The sequence below is a fragment of the Athene noctua genome, chromosome 3 (genome assembly GCF_965140245.1).
Source record: "Athene noctua chromosome 3, bAthNoc1.hap1.1, whole genome shotgun sequence".
Lineage (NCBI taxonomy): Eukaryota > Metazoa > Chordata > Aves > Strigiformes > Strigidae > Athene > Athene noctua.
Genome location: NC_134039.1, coordinates 17,296,709 through 17,317,049, shown reverse-complemented (window position 1 = coordinate 17,317,049; position 20,341 = coordinate 17,296,709). Strand labels below are relative to the sequence as shown.

General features: G+C 39.5%; 1 protein-coding gene across 1 annotated transcript in view; it reads right to left on the bottom strand.

Moving 5' to 3' along the window:
- The window catches only part of WNK1 (WNK lysine deficient protein kinase 1), a 104,976-nt gene that overhangs the window by 31,778 nt on the left and 52,857 nt on the right, over positions 1–20,341 (bottom strand). Inside the window, 12 exon segments of the mRNA XM_074902121.1 lie at positions 70–543; positions 1,597–1,746; positions 2,372–2,443; positions 4,825–6,045; positions 7,819–7,935; positions 7,937–7,993; positions 7,995–8,042; positions 8,044–8,076; positions 11,161–11,348; positions 12,411–12,747; positions 12,970–13,189; positions 14,524–14,612. Coding sequence (XP_074758222.1) covers positions 70–543; positions 1,597–1,746; positions 2,372–2,443; positions 4,825–6,045; positions 7,819–7,935; positions 7,937–7,993; positions 7,995–8,042; positions 8,044–8,076; positions 11,161–11,348; positions 12,411–12,747; positions 12,970–13,189; positions 14,524–14,612 — 3,006 coding nt within the window.

The window sequence follows — 20,341 nt, the reverse complement described above, 5'->3', positions numbered from 1 at the left end:
GTTCAAGTCTGGTACTTTAGAGGAACAGGTAAAAATGTGGAGAATAGCTCTGCTGGCTTGCAACAATACCTGGTAAAGAGCATCTCCAGCAGGAAGTGAAGCTTCAGCAGCTTGTCCAATGCTGACTGGCAATCCCACGGACTGGACAGCCGGCTGCAGGAGCTGCGGGAGAACCTGGCTGGGCAACTGAGCCAGAGGCTGCATCAGAGTGGGAAGCTGGCTAGGGACAACAGTTGATCCTACAGGGACAGCAGTTGCCGCAGCAGATGTTGCCAGTGTGAGCAATGGCTGATTCATGCCAGCTGCCATTGAAATGGGCAGTGACTGGAAACCTGGCTGAGCCACTGACACATGAGGAGCTGCTACAGGCAACTGAGAGACTGAGAACTGGGGAACCATAGAAGTTGGCAAGGGCTGTCCCACAGGTAGAAAATGAGAGCCAATGGGGACTGATGGGGCAACTGAAGGCTGAGGGAGAGAAGGTGCTGCAACAGGTAATTGAGGCTCGCCTTGGATGATCGACACTGGTTGGGAAACAGGAAGCTGGGGAGGTAAAGAAAATAGAGATAGATTTTTTTTTTTTAAAGCAGGGCTGCAGAAAGCAGAGTTTTTACACATTAGTCAAAGATAGAATTATTCAAGTTACAGCACTCTGTTAAAGTGGGTAGGGAGCACAGTTGGCAGAGTGGCTGGGAAGTTGGCTGGAGTTCCAAAAGGTCCTCACTTTGCAACACTTCCCTTGAAGAACTCAACAGGCTCTTGAAACAGACACCCACAGAGGGTGAAAGAGCAGCGTTTCAATACCCTGAAGCACTGACTTGTGCATAAACAGAATCAAATTCCCCTCAACTCTGTCCCCAGAGCCAAGCCTGCCTTCTTACAGGAAAGAAGTGCAAATCTTTCAACAAATCTGTCAGCTTTGAGTATGGGGACTAAAGCAATGGAGAATCAAAAGCCACTGTGCCAGCATTCAGAGAATGGCAGGGGATATGTCAATTAAAGCCAGCGAATGATGCAACTGGGAAGGCAGTTTAGATGAACAAGCAATAAAACAACAATTTTAAAAACAAAATCAAGGCTCACATGTTCAAGATAGAGATATGAGCCAAAATGAAGTACTATTCAGTAACAGAAGCTTCTTGGCCAGGGAGTAAAGGAGAAGAGCTGATTAAGAAAGATGACAGAGTGGAGAAGGCAGTCCTTATGGTTCACTACCTAAATAAGTGATTATGTTTTACACGCATAATGGTGCAGAAGATAGACATTGTATGGGAAGCAGAGAAATCACAAGTTCCTCAAAATCCATTCATAATATACCATTCATCAGTAAGCCTCATGATACTTTTGATATTTTAAAGATCTCTGTGCATGGAAGTGCTATCCCTCCCTCAAATTACTCATGACTGCCACGTGTAAAAGAAAGGGTTTCCAACACATTTTCCAACAAAACTGACAGTTGTAGTACACTAAGAATACTATTATCTGGATGAATGTTTTGGAACCATTAGAAAAGATGACAAAAGTGAAAGGAGGAGCATGTTGAATTTGCCAGCTGTGAAGAAGAAAAAAATCTTCTGCTAGAAAGAATTTGTTTACCTGTGTCCCAGCTGCTGCCTGAGGCATTGGCATAATCTGTGAAGTTTGAGTTTGAGAGACAGTTTGTGTGGGAGTGGCGCCAGCAGAAACTGATGGCTGCTGCAGCTGGTATTGTCCAGGCTGTTGGGAAGAGGCTGGCTGCTGTGCATTCTGTAGTAGGGAAAAGAGGCAGAAGCTATTTTTCCCCCCACAGAAGTTTTTAAAGCATATCCTATTTAAATTGTACTTTCTACTTCCTCCTAAATGACATCGGTGATTCTTCTGAATATGCTGTCAATTAAGCTTTAGCAATTACTTATTAGCATTACTAATACAACTCCTTTATCATCACCAAATCTTGCAACAGCATTATTTTACCTGTGAAAACAAGAATTAAGATGCTATAAAGGAAAAAAAAGGCAGTTAAGAGAAGAGATTGTTGCAGAAGATAGTATTTCCAGTTAGAAGAAATAAGAATGAAATCCACCTCTCTAAACAGTCTAACTTGCAAATCCTGACACACCTCCCATTGAATGGGGCTGCCACTGCAAGCTCAGGTGGAATTTGGGGATGACAGACATATGAAAAAAGCATTAACACGATTCTAAAAATAAATTTCAGAAAGTCAGTGAAGTTAATCTCATCGCATGTTACACTGGGTAAATACCAGAGTATTATTTTGCTTTTGCCCAAAACTATGGGTTAAAGGGGGACAGAGGTAATCAGTTGCTCTTAAAGAGTCAAAATCCTATTACTAAAAGTATTTTAGTCCTGGGTTTAGGAACTGTGATCTCACCTGCTGAGTATGTTGGGTAGGCTGGGATGGCACCGATGCACTGCTTGAGGCTGACTGGCCTTGCACCTGTGTCTGGAGGAGAGAAAAAAAAAAAGACAGAGAATCAGCTTAAAATACCCCTATGATTTCTTCAGCAGGCAGTTAAAATCATTTCTGCCTGGAATGATCTGGTTGGAATAGGTTTCTAGCTCTCCTTTTGGACAAGCAGTCCTTTTGGCCAGCTTCCACTACGACAACCAGAACAAAGCAGAGCAATCTGGAAAGTACCAAACTCCATTTTAAGTCTTCCAAAACAACCAATATGGAAAGTCTTTGCAACCCACATGCTCCTCAACATGAGACAGATCAGCCTACCAGCTGCTTCTTCCACTGATGATGCTTTAAGAGCAGAATGTCTTGGTATGGTAACTGGAAATAGAGTCATTAAGTTTTACCTTTACATGTGTTCTAAACACACTTAGTTGGGGGGATACAAGGAGGCTAGAAAGAAATAAAACTATCCGTTAAAAAAATTAAAGATATACAGAATTCTAGACCAATAACAAAGTACCCAGTACACGTACATGTCATGAGTTCCCTTTGAGTGGCATGTCAAAATACAAGCTAGGAATAATTTCTAGACTTACTACAATTCAAAGACTACTAGGAATTAAATATTGAAGAATATGGGAGTTCACATTCTAGCTAAGACAGAATTTTTGAATAAGCAATGAAAAAAATGGATGAGTGGCATACAAATGAATGTGGAAGATGCAGAGGAAAATGGAACGGATTTTCATTATTATTTTTGTGGCAATTTTATTTATTTATCAACTCCTGGGAGACAACTAGACAAAGACCTCCAGTTGAGCTCCCTGAGCACGCACCACTTCGGTGAACCACCTATGTAAGCAACATATCTAGTGCATATGTATCATATCAGAAATATCTACTAAAATTCCCTAATTTCTGATCATTCAGCTTGCAGAAGTTTATTATGAACAATTTTATTAAAATGATATACTTTAATTACAGAAGCTTGAAAAGAACCATTTTTTTCTTTACTGTTTTAGAAGCTTGATGCCCTTAGCTAGGATCTAAACATGTGCTATATCCCACTGTTGGTAACATTTGTTCACGTTGACTCAGCTTGTGCTTCAAATTCTGATCTTTTAATGAAGATCCCAGAACTTATAGTCTGTAAAATATTTGTAAACCCTTATCGTGTTTTCCAGATATATTTTATATGCATCAGAATTCACTTCCTGACATTTAACAAAAGGTGGTTTATTGAGAAGCAATCCCCAGCTTCACTCCACAAGTAGCAGCGTCACTCCACAAGTTCTCCAACAGCACAGAAACTATCTATTACACTAGTGATTAAAGCTGTTTCAGCTTTAATAAAACACCTTTATTATCTCATACAGAAAGCCTTAAATATTTAGTTTTTGATCTTACCACAAAAAGCAAAAAGATTCTCCTCCAGTTCCTTCACACAAATCCCAAAGTTGCTAATACTCCAATAACAAAAATGTCAGAGCTCCCCTAATTCCAAGAACAGGAGTAAGAGAGAAGTCTACTTAAAGTAACCCTCTCTTTTCACAATTATCTTATGAGAAGTTTCAGACTACAAGTGCAGACACAATGTATATACACATACACCTCACAGTCACAGTGTATAAATGTGTTACTAACTACTGCAAGTGCAAATACCGTATATGCTGATAAAACATGTACCTCCAAACTAAGCTTCAGGCCTCAAATTTTGCTTTTTAAAAGGACACCATATTCTAGGCTTATAAAGAAGCAATATCTATTAGCAACAGTTGTTTGTGCCACAAATTTACTACTCAGCTCGTTTAACAATCCTGAAAGCACATTTCCAAATCTGTGTACACATAAGTAATACAGCTACTTCCATTTCCCTCTTCCCACTTTCTTCCCCCAAGCCTAGAAAAACCTCTTGCATTTTGAAGTCACCAAGTTAATCTTGTTGTTGTCTAATGAAACATTATTCTTACAAAAGTTCAACTTCATGTAACACATTCTCATTAAACAGCTAAGGAGCAGCAACAAAAATACAAAGCAATTTTACTATCACTGCTGATTCAAACTGTGGAAAAGGCATATTTCATTAAACGCATTGTTTAAAAGCCAGTTTGGTACTGCAGCTATCTCTTGCCACAAGAGTAACTAGTCCCAAGAGGAATGCTGACTGTTACCCTTAACACAAAAGCCCTACCAATATTTCAGCCAAAGGTGAACACAGACCAAGTGGTTGCTGATACCCCGTTATCATTGCAACCAGGTAAGTTAAAGGGATCCTAGTATTCTACTGACTTGGTGGAAAGACACCCCCATGAATGCTAACACTTAGAACCACATAGAGCAAGTCTAAGACCAAGGCTCCCCTTTCAGTGCACAGTATGACTTATATAAAGCAGAAACATTCTGGAAGGGTTTGCTCCTGTAACCTGAGGATAGAGTGCAGGTGGTCCTGATGAAAGCGAGGTGGACAAGGCCTGCTGAGACGAGGGTCCCTGGGGGAAGCAGATGAAGAGCTGCGACTCTTGCAATACCTTCTGAGGCAGCTGAACAATGGGCAATGAGAAGTCTGAACCAAAAGCAGAAGATGAACCCCCTGTAGGGGGAGGAGACTGGAAATCGCCAGTGTCAGAGGAAGTCAGCTGTGAGGAATCACTGGAGTATTCTGGGCTTCCTTCTGGCCAGCTCCGCCTGGCAGAGCCCCCTCTGGGACCTGCTAACTCAGGACCAAGATAGTTACACTGCTCCTCTGTCACAGGCTGAAGCCGACCATGCGACCCTATGCCTTGAGTGGATTCCTCTTGACTGGTCTCCATAGAGCCCCGGCGACTTCTGTAGACCCTCTGGGGTAAAACTGCCCCTTCTGCTGAAGCAGAAGTTGGTGTGTGCACATGGAACTCAAAGACACAGCTCGCTCTGCCATCACCACTGTGAGAGAGCACAGCCGGGGCAGAGTGTGGAACAAATACCTGGTGGAATGTCATCTGAGCAGGATCTGCACTCAGAGGAGCTGAAACACTGGATAATGGAGAAAGGGGACCCATCCCAGAATCCAGCCTCAGGTTCTGAACATGTCTTGCCAGGTATGTTTGCCCCGACTGAAAGTCGAACACAGAGCTTTGTGGAGGACCACCTTGCCCATGGTTTGACTCAGAGACCTGCTTCAAATGTTGTTCAGTCACATGAGAGTTATAAGCTACTTGATCATACTGCTCCGATACCTGTGATGGGTAGTGCATGCCCACCAAATATACAGCTTCTGGATGCATTCTGTAGTGAGCATCCTCTGGAGGTGTTGGTCCAGATCTATAGTCACTGTGGACAGGAGCTGGCTCAAACACAGGATTAACTTGCACATGCAGAGGCTCTCCAGCGACTCTCTGAGCTGCTGTGCCCAGCATAACGAATGCCTCTGGTGTCCAATTGGTGGGACTACCACCAGGTGGAACTAAACTCTGGCCAGTCTTCAGCAATGGCTGGAAGTGGCAAGTTTGGGCTTCCAAAAATGAAGTGCTCTTGCGCCGCTGAGCAACTGCCACCTTCGGCGGGCAGACAGGTGGTGGTGAGAAAGACACCGGCCGTTCATGAACGGTTGGGAAAAATATCTGTGAATCTGGGAACGTTGGTGTTCCCCCACGCGGATGCTGAGGCTGTATTGACATGAACAAGACAAGTAATTCATACATTAAAAGTGAAAGCACATCAACATGCACAGTTCACTAGGCAGTTCTGTGAAGTAACTTTATAGAATGACTACTCAATTCATGGTCAAAAACATACAATACTAAGGAAATTTAGGTGAGTTGTAAATATCCATTAAATACATCCATGGCAGGCGTGGCTACAAATGGAAACATTTGCTTATGTTAGAGCTGCTTTTCCAGTCCAATTCCAATAATTCAGAAAAAGAAACCAGTTTTGCTCCTGACAATGGAATGAGATTTATTGTCATAGGCTATCCATTGTGATCAAGGCTTGAAATCCAATCAAACTCCTAAGGCCACTGCCATATGGGAAATATGAAAATTCAGAACTTGGTAGCAGTAACAATGCAGAAGCTCTAGCTTGCACTTAGAAGATAAAACAACATTAAATCTTACTATTATCCAACACAAAACATAGTGCTGGTGTCCTGTAGGCTATCCAGAGAGCTAAAGAGAAACCTTTTATGAGACAGAACTGAAACATTCCAGCCCACAGCTGGGGGAAAAAAAAAAAAAAGTATGATAAAACTGCAGAGCCTCTGGATTCTGACAAAGTTGATCATCTCTTTCAATCCCTTTTATCACTTTTGATCATACTTTTTCACATAGAAAATTAGCACTCACTGAAACAAACCTAACTCTTGTCTGGACAATAAAATATTCACAGGTTTAATAACAGCAGAGTCCTCAGGGAATTCCACTCCACCTGATGCACTACTTCAGATGAGGTTCATCTTATTTTAGATTTGTAGGGGAAATTTCACTAAGGAGAGTTCTATAAGAATAGCAAACAGTTTAGTAATTCTGCATTGTTTCATCTCTGCCTACAGTATGCTAAGAGACAATGTATTATCTACCCTAAAGGGGGGGAACCCAAGAATCAGTGGCAAATATACTGTCTTTAAAACAGAGGGCATTTATAACTTTTTCAAGTTGCTGTTTCCACATTGTTCTTTCTCCTGATTTTTTTCCAGAAAAGCAGCAGCAAATTTCCATATTGACTGATTCTAACAAGAAGGTCCTACAGGATGAAGTACTTTTCCTACATTCTGAAAACTGGTTCCAATTACTTAATTTACAGATAAATGTTTCTCAAAGTTTATTTTGTGTAAAACAAAGCCCAAAACTGAAGAGACTATCTCCTGTCTTGCAAGAGATCTTACAACTAACTTTAAGAAACATGAAACTATGTCTTCTTCCGATTAAGTAGCTGCTGAAGTGCATTTCCAACTAAAACTCCTCAAAAAGTATTTACTGACGAAAAATCCTCAGAAGTATTTATACTCTGAATTTCTAGTATCACTAGCACAGCAAGCCAAAGCTTTTAGAATAACCAGTCACAGCAAACAAGCTTTAAAAGCTGGTTGTTTTGTGCAGGGCTTAATTAACATTCAATGTTTGCTTAGAAGGTAGAAAATAAAAAGCTGGTCTTCTGACTTAAGGTGATAAGAAATAGTCTTCCCTTTACCTTCTGTGCTACATCTGGGTAATTTAAATTTATACTATCCTGAAATACAAAAAAACAAATGGCCAGCCACTGTTTGATAATGTTTATGTGTACTGCTTCCCATAAAAAAAAAAAAAATAAAAAATCAACATTCCAGCAGCACAGTGTAAGGAATAAACTCTTCATTTTCTCATCTTAAAAATGCCCAAAGCCCAGGATGTATTTAATGATAACTTATCTTACTGTGCCAGGAGGCAAATGGTAACACATACAGGACTGACAGAGAGGGAGGGCAGGCTGGAGCGTCGATGCTTGCGTGGAGAGGCAGAGTGCATGGGCAGGACACTTTCCAGGGCTTTAGAAAGCTTTTCTGCAAAGGTTTCTTCAGGGACAGTCCGAAGGTAGAAAGGAGAAAGAGGTGCAGACAGCGCTGGTGGTGGGGTACAAGGAGCACTGAGAGGGATGCAGGACATAGAGGGAAGAGCAGGAAGGTGGGGGACACAAACTGACATGCTACGACCACGTTGAGGCTAAAGAAGGAAAACAAAAGTTAAGAATTGAACAATTAAAAAAATGATTAACAAAACAAGCAAAAACTATAATGAGATAGAAAACAAATGCAGACCCACAATGAGAGGCCCAATAATAACATGTGCAAGAAGATATGAGTGAGTGAATGCAAACACACACTGGGAACAGTCTCTGAACACCTCTGAGAACTCAAGTTTGCCTTAGGTTACTGAGCAGTGTGGGAAGTTCCCGAGTACCCTTAAAAGAAGTATGTGGAAGGCAGAACAGACAGGAGATAATATTTTCTCTGGGGGCACTGATGCAGCACTGATGAGATGTACTCACAGCATCTGGTAGTCTGACAAAAAAACCTAAACAGATACTGATGAGTTTTCAAACATTCATTCTTAGCTTAGTGAGTGGATGTGTGTTTGTTTACACATAGCATGTCACTCCCTCTCTTTGCTTGGGCACCTCTCTGCCTGAATTAAGTGGACTAACTATATGTAGCTGGCTCTTTATTAACTAAAACATGACCACAAAAATTTGAACGTTACACATCCTACATGTGTTGTGGAAAAACAGTTGTTTAATGTGTGGAAAACTCAGTAAAATTAGTCTTACACAAGCGTTTTCCAGACACTGGGCCAATAAAAGCATCAGGATTTTATAATCTTGCCACAGTCCAGAAGGCCATAGGTCAAAATTCAACCGAATTGGAAGAAAAATAATTATGTTTTGGGGTTGTTTGGGTTTTTTGGAAGTTTTGTTTGGGATTTTTTTGTTACTGCCGTTTTGGTGTGGTGTATTTTGTTGTGGTTTAAGTGAATGGAAAGATGATGTTTTAAAGACAGTCTTCAACTGCAGGTTTTCCTTCTCTAATGATATATGCCTCTTATGAATGTAATCTACAATTTCTTAAGATAACTGAAATCAAATACAGACCTCCAGGGTAAAAAAACCTCAAGATACCCAGTGGAGATCTGATTTTACTGATTTCTGATGTGGGAAATCTTGCTAGACTGCCCAAAATTTGGGAGAGGAGCATAAGGGAACTCAAAGGGTTAAACAAATACTTTACCCATAATCTTCATCTGTTCCAAGGCAGGACTAGTTGTATATGTCATTCCTGACTAATTTATCTAAACTGTTCAGAAACGTGATGGAGAATGCCATACTTAACTGTCGTCCTTGGTTAGGAAAAAAAACCCCTCCCCAAACAGTAATTCCATGCTGCAATTTAGGCTTATTATTTCTTATTCTATCTGACAACAAGACTGTGATCAGATTAGCCTTCTCCCATTTTACAGCAGCCATTTACAGCTTTCTTCCTTCTCAAACTCCTCTTTCATAGGCTCATCTTAACTATTTTAGTCTTCCCACAAAAACCATGTTTTCTGTATTTCTGGTGAGGTTTTTGTTTTTTTTTTTCAGTCTCCTCTGAATTCTCTCAGTTCACCCTCCAAATCACTCAAGCAGGGTATCCAGGATAGACTTACCAATGGCCAAGAGCAGAACAACTATTTTGTATAACATGATGTTTGCCTTTTTTACAACAGCATGATGTTTTTGACCATGTCCAGCTTGCGGTCCAATGTAAACCCTGACTTTTTTTTGAGGGGCAGAATTGCTGCCTAGTCACTTATTACTCATCCTGTACTTGTGTAGCTGACTATTCCTGCTTAAGCATGAACCTTGTTCTTGTCCTGATTGAACTGCATTCTATTTCTGTTTAAGGCCATTTCTCCAGCCATCAGTATCACTTTCACTTGTCATCCTATCTTCCCAAAAGTTAGCAGTTCCTGTGGTGTTCTTCCCCATTCTGTCAACCTCCTGGTATCACCGTTGTTATAGAGCATGAGCAGATCTTAGCAGTGAACTAAGCAGCTTGACTATACCTCTGTCATATGCTCATTCTCCCATCCTCTCTAAAAAGATTATGGTTCTTCAGCCTGGAAGCTAGACATCCCAAGACAGTGAAATGGCTTCTGGTTCAACATATGCCCACACATGAAAATATGGCTTATCCAGAACAAAAAGCTTATTTAGAGGAATTAAAAACTCATTTGATCACAGATTAACAGTACCACACACTTCAAGTTAAGTGCCTCTGAAGAAGATGGAGATGCTTTGCTTGTGAGTGAAACCAGCATGTTTTCCAAAAAGCTAGTGACACCAATGATGCTGTAATAAAGCCTACAGGTACCAAAAAAGTGAGGATCCTCAGTTTTAAGTGTCACATCTTTTCCCTTATGGTATTACTACATTATACCATAATGTCTCTGCCTCAGTCTTAAGATTTTTATTTGTGTAAAAAACATGAGACAAGGGAACCACTGAAGACAACGTAACAGTAGCAGAAGTTCTACTCCCGAATTAGAATAGATTTCTGCATACTCTCATACTCAGATCTAAAAACATACCAAGGAGAAAAACATACCAAAATAAAAGGGCAACATAAATGAACATAGTAGGAAAAGTATTTGTGCCCAGTGCAGACTTTCCAGGCAAAAGAAATACACATGACAACTGATGAGCAAATCAACACAAGCTAGAAATAAAATTGGGAACAAGGGCTTGGGGTCTTTTCAATCTGGAGTTCTCACATGCAGCATTCTATAACAGTTAAAATCTTACCTGCAGAATCTGTAATCAAAGCCTCACAGAACACACACAGCAATTTCACACTTATACAGTAGCTTAAATTATTCTAACCCTTCTTCAAACCAAACCAACAACTTGATCCTGGTAACTTCATATACACATACACACACCACCTTCCCAAGTGGGATTAAATGCTTACTTTCATGAGATAGTCTTGTTCTGAGGATATTACTTCATCCGTTAAAAAAACCAACCCACCATTCTGCTGAATTGCAATCAAGATTAAATAAAAGCTTTAAAGAAAAATACACCCTTGCACTTTCCCCTCCCCTGCCTAGACTCAGTCACCTTGCAAAAACAACCCCTTAACTACTCCCATACAGGATTTGTACCCACATGCAAAACAAAACACACATGAAGATTGCCTGGCAGACTTCCCTCTCACCTTTCAAGAGAAATACAAAATCAAATAATTCCATGCATTTGCAATACTCTCTTACCACTGCAGGTGGCTGATATCCTCCATGTTGCTGCGACTGCACTTGGCCAACTGAAGCTGCATATCCTTGGACTGCAGCTGTTGAGATTGGCTGGTCATGCTGGGAACCATACGACACTGTCTGCTGACTGCTCACACATGATTCAGTATAAACAGATGACCCCTGACCACTGTCAACTGTCCCATCAGCTGCAGAAGTTAAAGATAAAAATCTGAATTTCAAGAACTGCAGGCAGTCTGGATTTCACAACTTTTAACAATATTATAATCAATCAAATATTAAGTTGATGTTTGTGCGACATCAAATTGACCTTATCAGCATTTTACCTTTTGTAATATTTAAGCTGGTTAAAAAAATTTTTTTTTCCTTCCTCAATACAGTAATTCCTTACCAGTAATGCTTTCCCATAACTTCTGAAAAAAAATTCAGTAATTAAGTATCTTATAGCAAATTATGCTTCCTATAAAAAGCTAGACTAGAAATAGAAACTTAAATTCCACATTGTTATGAATGATCTTCCAGGGTTTTTTAATTATTATTTTTATTTAATTTTACACAGACATATAAAACAGGTCTGTTGTGCTGGCTGGCAGATGCACCCAAACTTAAAATTCCTATTACCTAAAGAGCAGAAAGTAATTTGCTTTCTAACTTCACCATTCTAGTAGAGAAGTTCTCATCCACCATCACTGTTCAAATAGTGATTCAAATGTTCGGATGGCAGAAGAGGAAAAGTTAGGAGTGTTAATTCATCTTTTCATGTATAGTATGTAAACCAAAACTTTTCAGAAAGCAAATTATTAGCTGAACTGCTTGTAACTTAATCTCATTTCCCCCTTAAATTAACAAGGATTCAAATAAGTGCTTCTAATAGCTTTAACAGCACTGGTGCAAGAGTACACAGCCTTCTGCAGGGCCAGAATATAGTGTCCCTATAGGAGGACAGCAAAAATTAGGTGTTTGTGCTGCAGGAGCCCCAGTTCATCTAGTGTATTACCTTGAAACAGAGGAAAATTATTTTGTGTTAAGACACTGGACTGTGAATTGTGGCAATACATGGCTCAGCTAAGGCACAGGAATGCATCTTATTTTGCTGTGCTTTCTAGTGCACTAATGTTCTTCAGCAGACAGCAATGGCAGACAGCAACACCTTAAGATATTTACTGCTATACACACCAAAAGTTTTAGACTCTAAGGGGGGGATCTGTGTAAGTGCAAGAGTTCCTAAATAAACCAGCTGATACACTTACAAAGAATAGATATACTGGGTTGCTGGAACTGCAGTTGTTGGTGTTGATCAGCTTCTGGTTCTTCAGGCTCCACTTGCGTAGAAACCGATGCTGAAGTAGAGGGGACAGGAGTAGTACCAGTGACAGATAGGGGATGCTTTGACCCTGCATGGGAAGCACTTGATGGTTGCTGTTGCTCCAGCTGCTGCTTCTGACTACCTTCTTCCTGAAGCTTCTTCTCCTGTTCTTCTCGCACCAACTGACGCTGCTCTCGCTTTCGCTTAATCAAAGATACCCTGTCCTTGATAGCTTTCGCCATTGTCTTGTGATCCCCTTCACAGACATAGCCAGATTCCACCTGAAGGAGGATATATTCACAGAATTCAGACTGTCATAGACAGCCACTGTTGTAGTGCTACAATATAAGCTACCACTCTCTGGCACTAACTTCTCATTCACAAACTTCTGAAGCTGTTTTATTTCTAGGCAATAACAACAGCAAACGCAGAGGCTGACAGACTACATTTCACTACCAGAGGACGTCAATACTTCTGATGCTTGTAAGACCACCAACACTTACCATTTCCTGTGCTACATCTTCTGGGACATCTCTCTCCAAGTCAAAGGAAAACTCTATTGCCTCGTTATCTTTATATTTGCCCTTAAGTTTTTTGATGTCTTCAATTCGCAGCCAGAGTTTAATGGCAATTTTTTCTCCATCATCTTCCTCTGCTAGTTCTACCCGTACTCCAGTCTCTTCTTGGAAGAAAGCATGATTCAAAAGGTCCTTAATAGCATATCTAGCATATAGGGAAAGAATTAGAAAGCGCACACAGTTACTACATTTTCATAAAATATTAAGGAATATCCTTGCCTGATGATCCCCCAAATTTGTTCTCTACATTTCATGCTTCTCCCATGAATTGACAGCTCATCATTCAAATTTCTACTTAAAAGCACAACAGAGAAACAAAATGTACCAAAAAAACCCAACACACACTGGTCATCAGAAGTACCAACAGATTTAAGCCAACTGAACAGAATATATATAAAATAAGAAACCTTGAAGAAACATTTTGGCTTTACTGAACATTAAAATCCAACACACAACCTTTAGTCCCCAAATCAGTACAAGTAATCCCATGTATTCCAGTCTATTTCAAGATTTTTATGAAAAGCCTCATCTAGTAAATTCAGCACTAGGTAAGCACCACATGATTCCTTTCATATTTTATACTATCTTGAATGACTTCAACTTGCATTCTGACACAATTAGAAGTATTGTCCTGAAGGTACAAAACAAGATCTATTTTCATATATGCACAGCATTAACAGCAGTAGTCTAAAAGTTAACCACTTAAACTAAATGGCAAGAAATAAGTGATGTGAAGCTACAAAATTAACTTAAAATGGGAAGAAAATATGAAGAAAAAGAACAGAAATTAGAAATACACAGCAATGCCATCAAACGTAAAACTTCAAGTGAATAAACATCCATGAACCGACAAAACTATCTCTGAACAGAATAGCAGAAGGCTGGAGAAGGGATACAGGCTAAAGCATTCAGTAAGCAAAACTATGTAAAAGCAGAAAACAAAATCCCACAAATAAGCCATCAGAACAGTTACAGATTTCCTGCAATGGTGTAAGTTAATCATCTGAAGTAAAAGTCACCATGCAGAAAATGTAGATGAAAATGAGCAGAAAGGATTTAAAAAAATAAAAAGAGCCCTCAAAATAATCAGCCGTAAACTAACAACAAAATCAGAGATACAAGAAAAACAAAGGATTACAGAATAACAAATCAATCAAATAATCCAAATACCTGGGAACACGGAAGGATTGTCTTCCGCTATTTTGCTGACTAGGTCAAAGCTTTAATAAAAGCAGGAGAATTTCTGAATAAACTGATATGAGTGGTTACTATAGCATTTGCATTTTTCCTGGTACTGTTAATTCTCTAAAACAATCATTGAATAAGAATCTACCAAAGAATAGAAGCTTCTGAAGTAATACCGGCTTCCCAACTTTCATCAGAACACAGAAGACCCCAGGAACTAACTGGATCTGGTATCATCACAGATAAAGGACTCAGACAGCAAGGAATATGTCTATTTGAAAAGAAAGTACTTACCTTTCACCTTTGTTCTGCCGAATGCATCCCTCAATAATCTCCTTCACTTCAGGGATTGCTACTTTATCAAAGCTGGCTGGCTTAACACCCTGGAACATACAAATAACAGAGAAACTGGAAGGCCCACTTGATTTAAGTTTTGATTGTGTTTACAGACCAACTATTTTTACTCAATAGATAACTGGCCTGAATTCCCCACTAGTGATAGAGAAATCTGACCACAATCTTACTGTTCATCTGTTTGTTAGTGACTTTTGCAAATATTTCAAACACACCCCCCCCCCCCCATTTCTCAGCTACACTTCCATAACAGAAGGCTTTGGTAATTAGGTTCTCAGCTATGATAGGACAACCATGTTTCCATGGAAGTTATGCTGGCCCGAGGTAAGTACACAAACTGGATTGAAAATGGAAGTAAATGTTTCCTATGGAACACTAATGCATGAACCCACATGATTAATTTAACAGTCTTCAAAGGATTCTGCTGCTTCCCAGAATGTTTCCAACATGCCATTCCATGAAGTAATTTTGGCATAGATGGATTTTACAGGAAGGACCTTAGCCCAGAATGATAAATGGGTCATTAAGTAACTTGTCCAATGTGTTTAAAAAAAAAAAAAAAAAAAGGAAATTAAAAAAAGACTTTCCTGTATCTTAGCTCTTAACAGAAGACCTACTATACTCAAACCACACTCCTGCATCACTGCTGTTGTGAGTTCAGGAAAATTAGCTTAGCAATACGGACCTTTACAAAAGCCCTTCACAACACACAGCAATCCTTTTTCCAATACATGCTAAAGTCACTGGGGAAAGCAAAGCAAAATTTAAGTATGAACAGCCACTCAAATCTGTAAAGCAAATAGGCCAGAAGATAGGACCATCTGGGAATTCTGCAAAACACTGCAGGCAGACAGCCAAGCTTCATCACTTAATCACAGTCAAAAAGCTCTATTTCAGGGGCAATTGTCCACAACAGCAAAATCTGGCACTCAGTTTTACTTGATTGAGCCTTTAGCTTCAAACTCTGTATTTAAGACAGCAGAATGAGAGAGGATGAAGACATCCTGTTCAAATTCTGTTATCCAAAGAACCCATGTTTTCAAGCCAAACAATCCTGAAATTGTACACTTAATATATCTGACCCTGTCTCACTGGTAAATCACAACTAAACAAAAAGTGAAAACCATAGTCTGAAGCACAGAAATAAATGAAGTATTAGTACAAGCATCATCATTTGTGTCCTTACCAGAAAGTACTCCTCCCAACATCCTAGACAATACTGCTGCCCACCAAATGGGGACATCAAGACATGACCCTTCCCCCTCCCTGTACTGTCAAGGGGAAACAAGTCTTGAAACGAACAGTCTGAGTCTCTAGATGAGAGCCTTTGTAACTACAGACCTTCATTTAACTGAACATGTAGACTTAATTGAATATGATAACAATTTCCATATACATTTAGATACTTTTTTCACCCTTGGTCAGACATGGCAGCATATTGACTTCCTATGTTCACCCTCTAAACTATTCTCTACCACACTCTTCCAGGAGAGGGCACAGTCAACATCAGCTTTAACAGATGCAAACACAAGACTGGGAGAAGCACAAGAGACCAGTCTTTCAGTAGACAACAGTACTATTTGTCACTACATTTTACAAAGGTGTAGTATGTAAATTCCTAAATGGACAAAAAAACAACTTCAGAAAGACACCGTTTTTCCCTTGATAAAAACTTCCTGTTACAACAGCATTCTAGTTATCTATTTCTTTGCTCTAAAGTTTGTTCTTACAAAATTCTAGCATTTGGAATTCACAGAACTGAAGAGAATATTGTGACTAGAAGAAGCTCTGACAGACAGTCTGTCAGTGAACATTAGCTTAACACTTAAAAACTTCACTGAACATTAAGACTTTTGGAGATCAATGTCTCAGCTGATAAGACACCAGACTGAAGCTTGGACAGGTAAATTTAATATTGCAACCAGGTCATACCATAAATCTCCAGCTTCCTAGCAGGACATCACAGAGCCCTACACCCTAATAGGATTTATGAAAGTAGTTTTAGTGTTTACTACTGGCATCAAGTACCTGTTTGCAAGTGTTTCTGCTCACATAACAGACTAGTGAAATACCCACCTTTAATAATGACTGAGCTTAAAAGGGTCCCAAGAGTTCAGGTTCATATATGCAGAAATAAATGTTTCTATACATAATTAAATGCTCTCCTATGTACATACATAACCTATGCAATAATTATTCAACTGCTTATTGCATGTATTTGTATCTAAACTTGCCAAAGTTTAACACATCTAAATCTCCTAAATAGCTCAAGCCCCAGACATAGCAGCAGTCTGCATGTATGTTTGTTTACACTACGGCAGCAGAAGGAAGATGTCAGTGTGACAATCTCATTTTGGAAAAACTAAAAGCTAAGATGAATAAGACAACTGGTACAGCAAAACATTACCATAACAAAGCCAGAACATGAGTTTTCTTGTTAACTAGTTTACCACATGCTCTGTTCTTGCACAAAGCCTGAAAAGGTAAAGCTGAGAACAGTTTTTAAAATCAGTGATTCAGTCTGCTAACTCTGTGTTTCTCTATCCTGAAAGAAATAAGATACCTGCACAAAATCTTCAGACCCTTTCATGAGGGCCATTTTACAATATGAAGAGTTCAGTTAAAAAGAAACACTCCCACCAGCCTCCACCAGCATAGCTTCTATGTTCCTAACTGATCCTCAGACAATCAGAGAACCTCACACTAGGGCTTAAAACAAGAGGATTCTGTGTTCAAACAGCTACCTACTTCTCAGTCTGCTCCACAGCCCATGAAAGTTGCCTAAACGTAGTCCGTAGTACTAGCCAAGCACCCCTTATGTGCTGAACTTCAGGTCAGGTAAGTACCATCAGCTTTGAAAACATTTATTCCCCTCCTCCAAACACTAGGGGAAGTGTCAAACTATTTTACACAACAAGACAAAGGATACTATGAATGATAAAAATCAATAAATCAGTGAACCCTCTTCTACCCAAAGCTGCCTATATATCTTAATCTGCCCTCACAGAGAAACCAAAGGGAGGCCAGGACCTGCAGTTCACATAACCTTGATGTGCCCTTAAGAGTGCACTAGCTGTGCAGCCAAGCATATGTTCGTCACTTTCTGAAACCAAAGGCACTCAAGTACATACTAAGTCATTCAGTATTTCCTGGTTTTCACCAAAATTACTGCAAGATGGATACATTATTATATGCCTCCCCCAGTCCCCAAATTCCTTAGAAGAATCACAGGATAACTCAAACATTTTAATCTACTAGTCCTATTCCCCAGTGGCAGTTTCAGAAGAACCAGACACACTCCCATTAACATTTTTTCTGAGTTTTCTAAAGAAATAGAAGGAAGAGCTCTTGCAGAGAAGGAAAAAGTGTAGATAGGTATAACATGCACACATGAAAATCATCATTATTTTCTCAAGCTAACATCTAAAATATCATGAACTGGCAGTGTTGCTGAAAACAACAGTCCCCTGTTCTCTACCTCCCATTCCCACACCCATGTCATTTCCTCCCTTTTGCCAGCACACACATTTATACAGCTGCATAATGAACCAGATCATGGTGTTTATCAGACTTGAAACAAATCCAACCAAAAAAAGCTTGCAGAAGTTTCAAGTGAGATGAAGCTTCTCAATCTGGTTCCCTACACTGCTTCACCAGTTTTCAGGCTGACAGGAGGAAAGTGATAGTGCAATAGCTAACAAGAGCAGAACTATTTGAGAGAAGTGCCAACTTAAGATAAAACCCACTGAACCCTTACATCTTGAGAACACCTCTAAAATAGGGGCATATACATAGGTAGCACAAAGCACAACTGATGGAAAACTACTTATCTTACAGTCTTCATGTTAAACATAAGAAGAGATTTCATCTTTCACTTATCTTAGATATGTTAAAGCTTGCAATTTTATCAGATTTCAATCAGATGAAAAGTGTTCCAAAATTCAACATCCACATTTATATGGCTATTTGATCTACTAAAAGCGAGTTAGGTACCCTTAAAAACGGTAGCTTTTCAAAATACTTCAAACACCAAAGTATAAGCTACTCAGAACTCCTCTTCACAACTTTTGCTTAGAAACATGTAGTGTTTTGCATTAGTTACATCACTAGATTACTGTGTCAGTGGTTTAGCATCTTGTGCTACTGCAAGAGATAATGAAAATATCATTTACTTCATAAGAGGAGGTACAAACAGTACTGTATAACTCTTAAACTAAACCAAAAGGAAGACACAGGGAGTATTACATACCCTCAGCAATTCTAAATTTAAAAAAAATTTACTTAGACTTGGAATAACAACGTAAGTGGAAAATAGCAGAAGCAATAAGTGTTCCAGCCTTGCTGTTCAGGATTTAATTACATTTTAAAAATTACAGGAAAAAAACGTACAGTCAAGTTTAAAAGCTGAAGATCCAAGCTATGCAAATATAAAGCAGTTTAGCAGATTTGTCAAGAACTCTGATTCATCCCAAAATCCTCTTCTGTGGCTACACACACTTTACAGAGCTGAAATTCTTACCTCTTTAGCGCAATCCTTGTGTGAGCAGCAACAGTGGGAGCTAACAATTACAAATACAGGACAGATTTCTCTTTTTGTAAAATCCATCAGGAAAAGCGAGACATATATACCAAAGCGTTAGTTAGGTGCTAGTTTCCAATAGAAATCCACTAGGCTGTGGACTTAACGCACAGCAGAAGGAAAGCAGACATCAAAGTTAGAAGGGAGCATTGTTTTCTGTTTGACCCCTCTTGTATTTTTCCAAGTCCAGTACATGAGGCTGCAGAGATTTGAGCTTAATATCTGCTTTTGCCACTCAAATACTGAATAGAAAGAATCAATATAAGCAAGAGGCAAGTGTGCCCTTTTCTGCCTGCCCAACTAGATGTAAGGAGGAAGAAGCTAGATGTAAGGAGGCAGCACAGGGATCCTTTACTTCCTGCATGTCCCCGCCCCCTCTGCTTGGCTGCTCTGCCTATTCTCCACCCAGGTTTCTGCAATAGTTTAAGGTTGCATGTAGGATCATTACCCAGTTCACTCCTGCTGTTGCAGAAGTACACTTTTAAACAGAGGAGAACAGGTCGGTCAGTGTGTTGTTCCGACCCAAGGTTGCTGGCACTAGTTTTGTAAAGGGGCACAAAGGCAGCTGCTGTTTCTCCTTTCCATGGAGCAACAGAAGTATACATATAGCTGACTATAATTTAATCCTAACAAAACACAAATCAGTGCTAGGATAATATACATTCCACCTCCCTCCTTCCTTACAATTGCATTCTGCTACCTTTGACAACATCATATGCTTTCCTCTTACTGGGTACTTAATGTACGGGAACAGGGATTTGAAGGTGATTTTCAAACTGTGGGACAAAGTTAGAAAGCCACATTGTTCCTTGTTTTATACCACGTGCACACAAATAATCCAGAGTATGTTTTCTAATGCCTCTTGCTAGACTCCAAACCCAAATCTGAAAACTGAAATCTGACATTCCCCCCCCCCGTATCTATTTTCAAACAGACACTGTAAAACTTGTTCACTAATAAAATGAGTTGTCCACAGCTTCAGGGCTTTCAGGGGTTTTTTTTGGAAGGACATAAGGAGCAATGCTAAGAAATATCACATACAACATTTTAAACTGTGAAATGAGCAAATGATTTTTGACCAACTAGTGATGATAAACTCTGATAAAATTCAATTTCAAATTATCAAGATCACTTTTCAGCCCAAAATATACCTAGTTTCTCAAGTATAACACAATTATA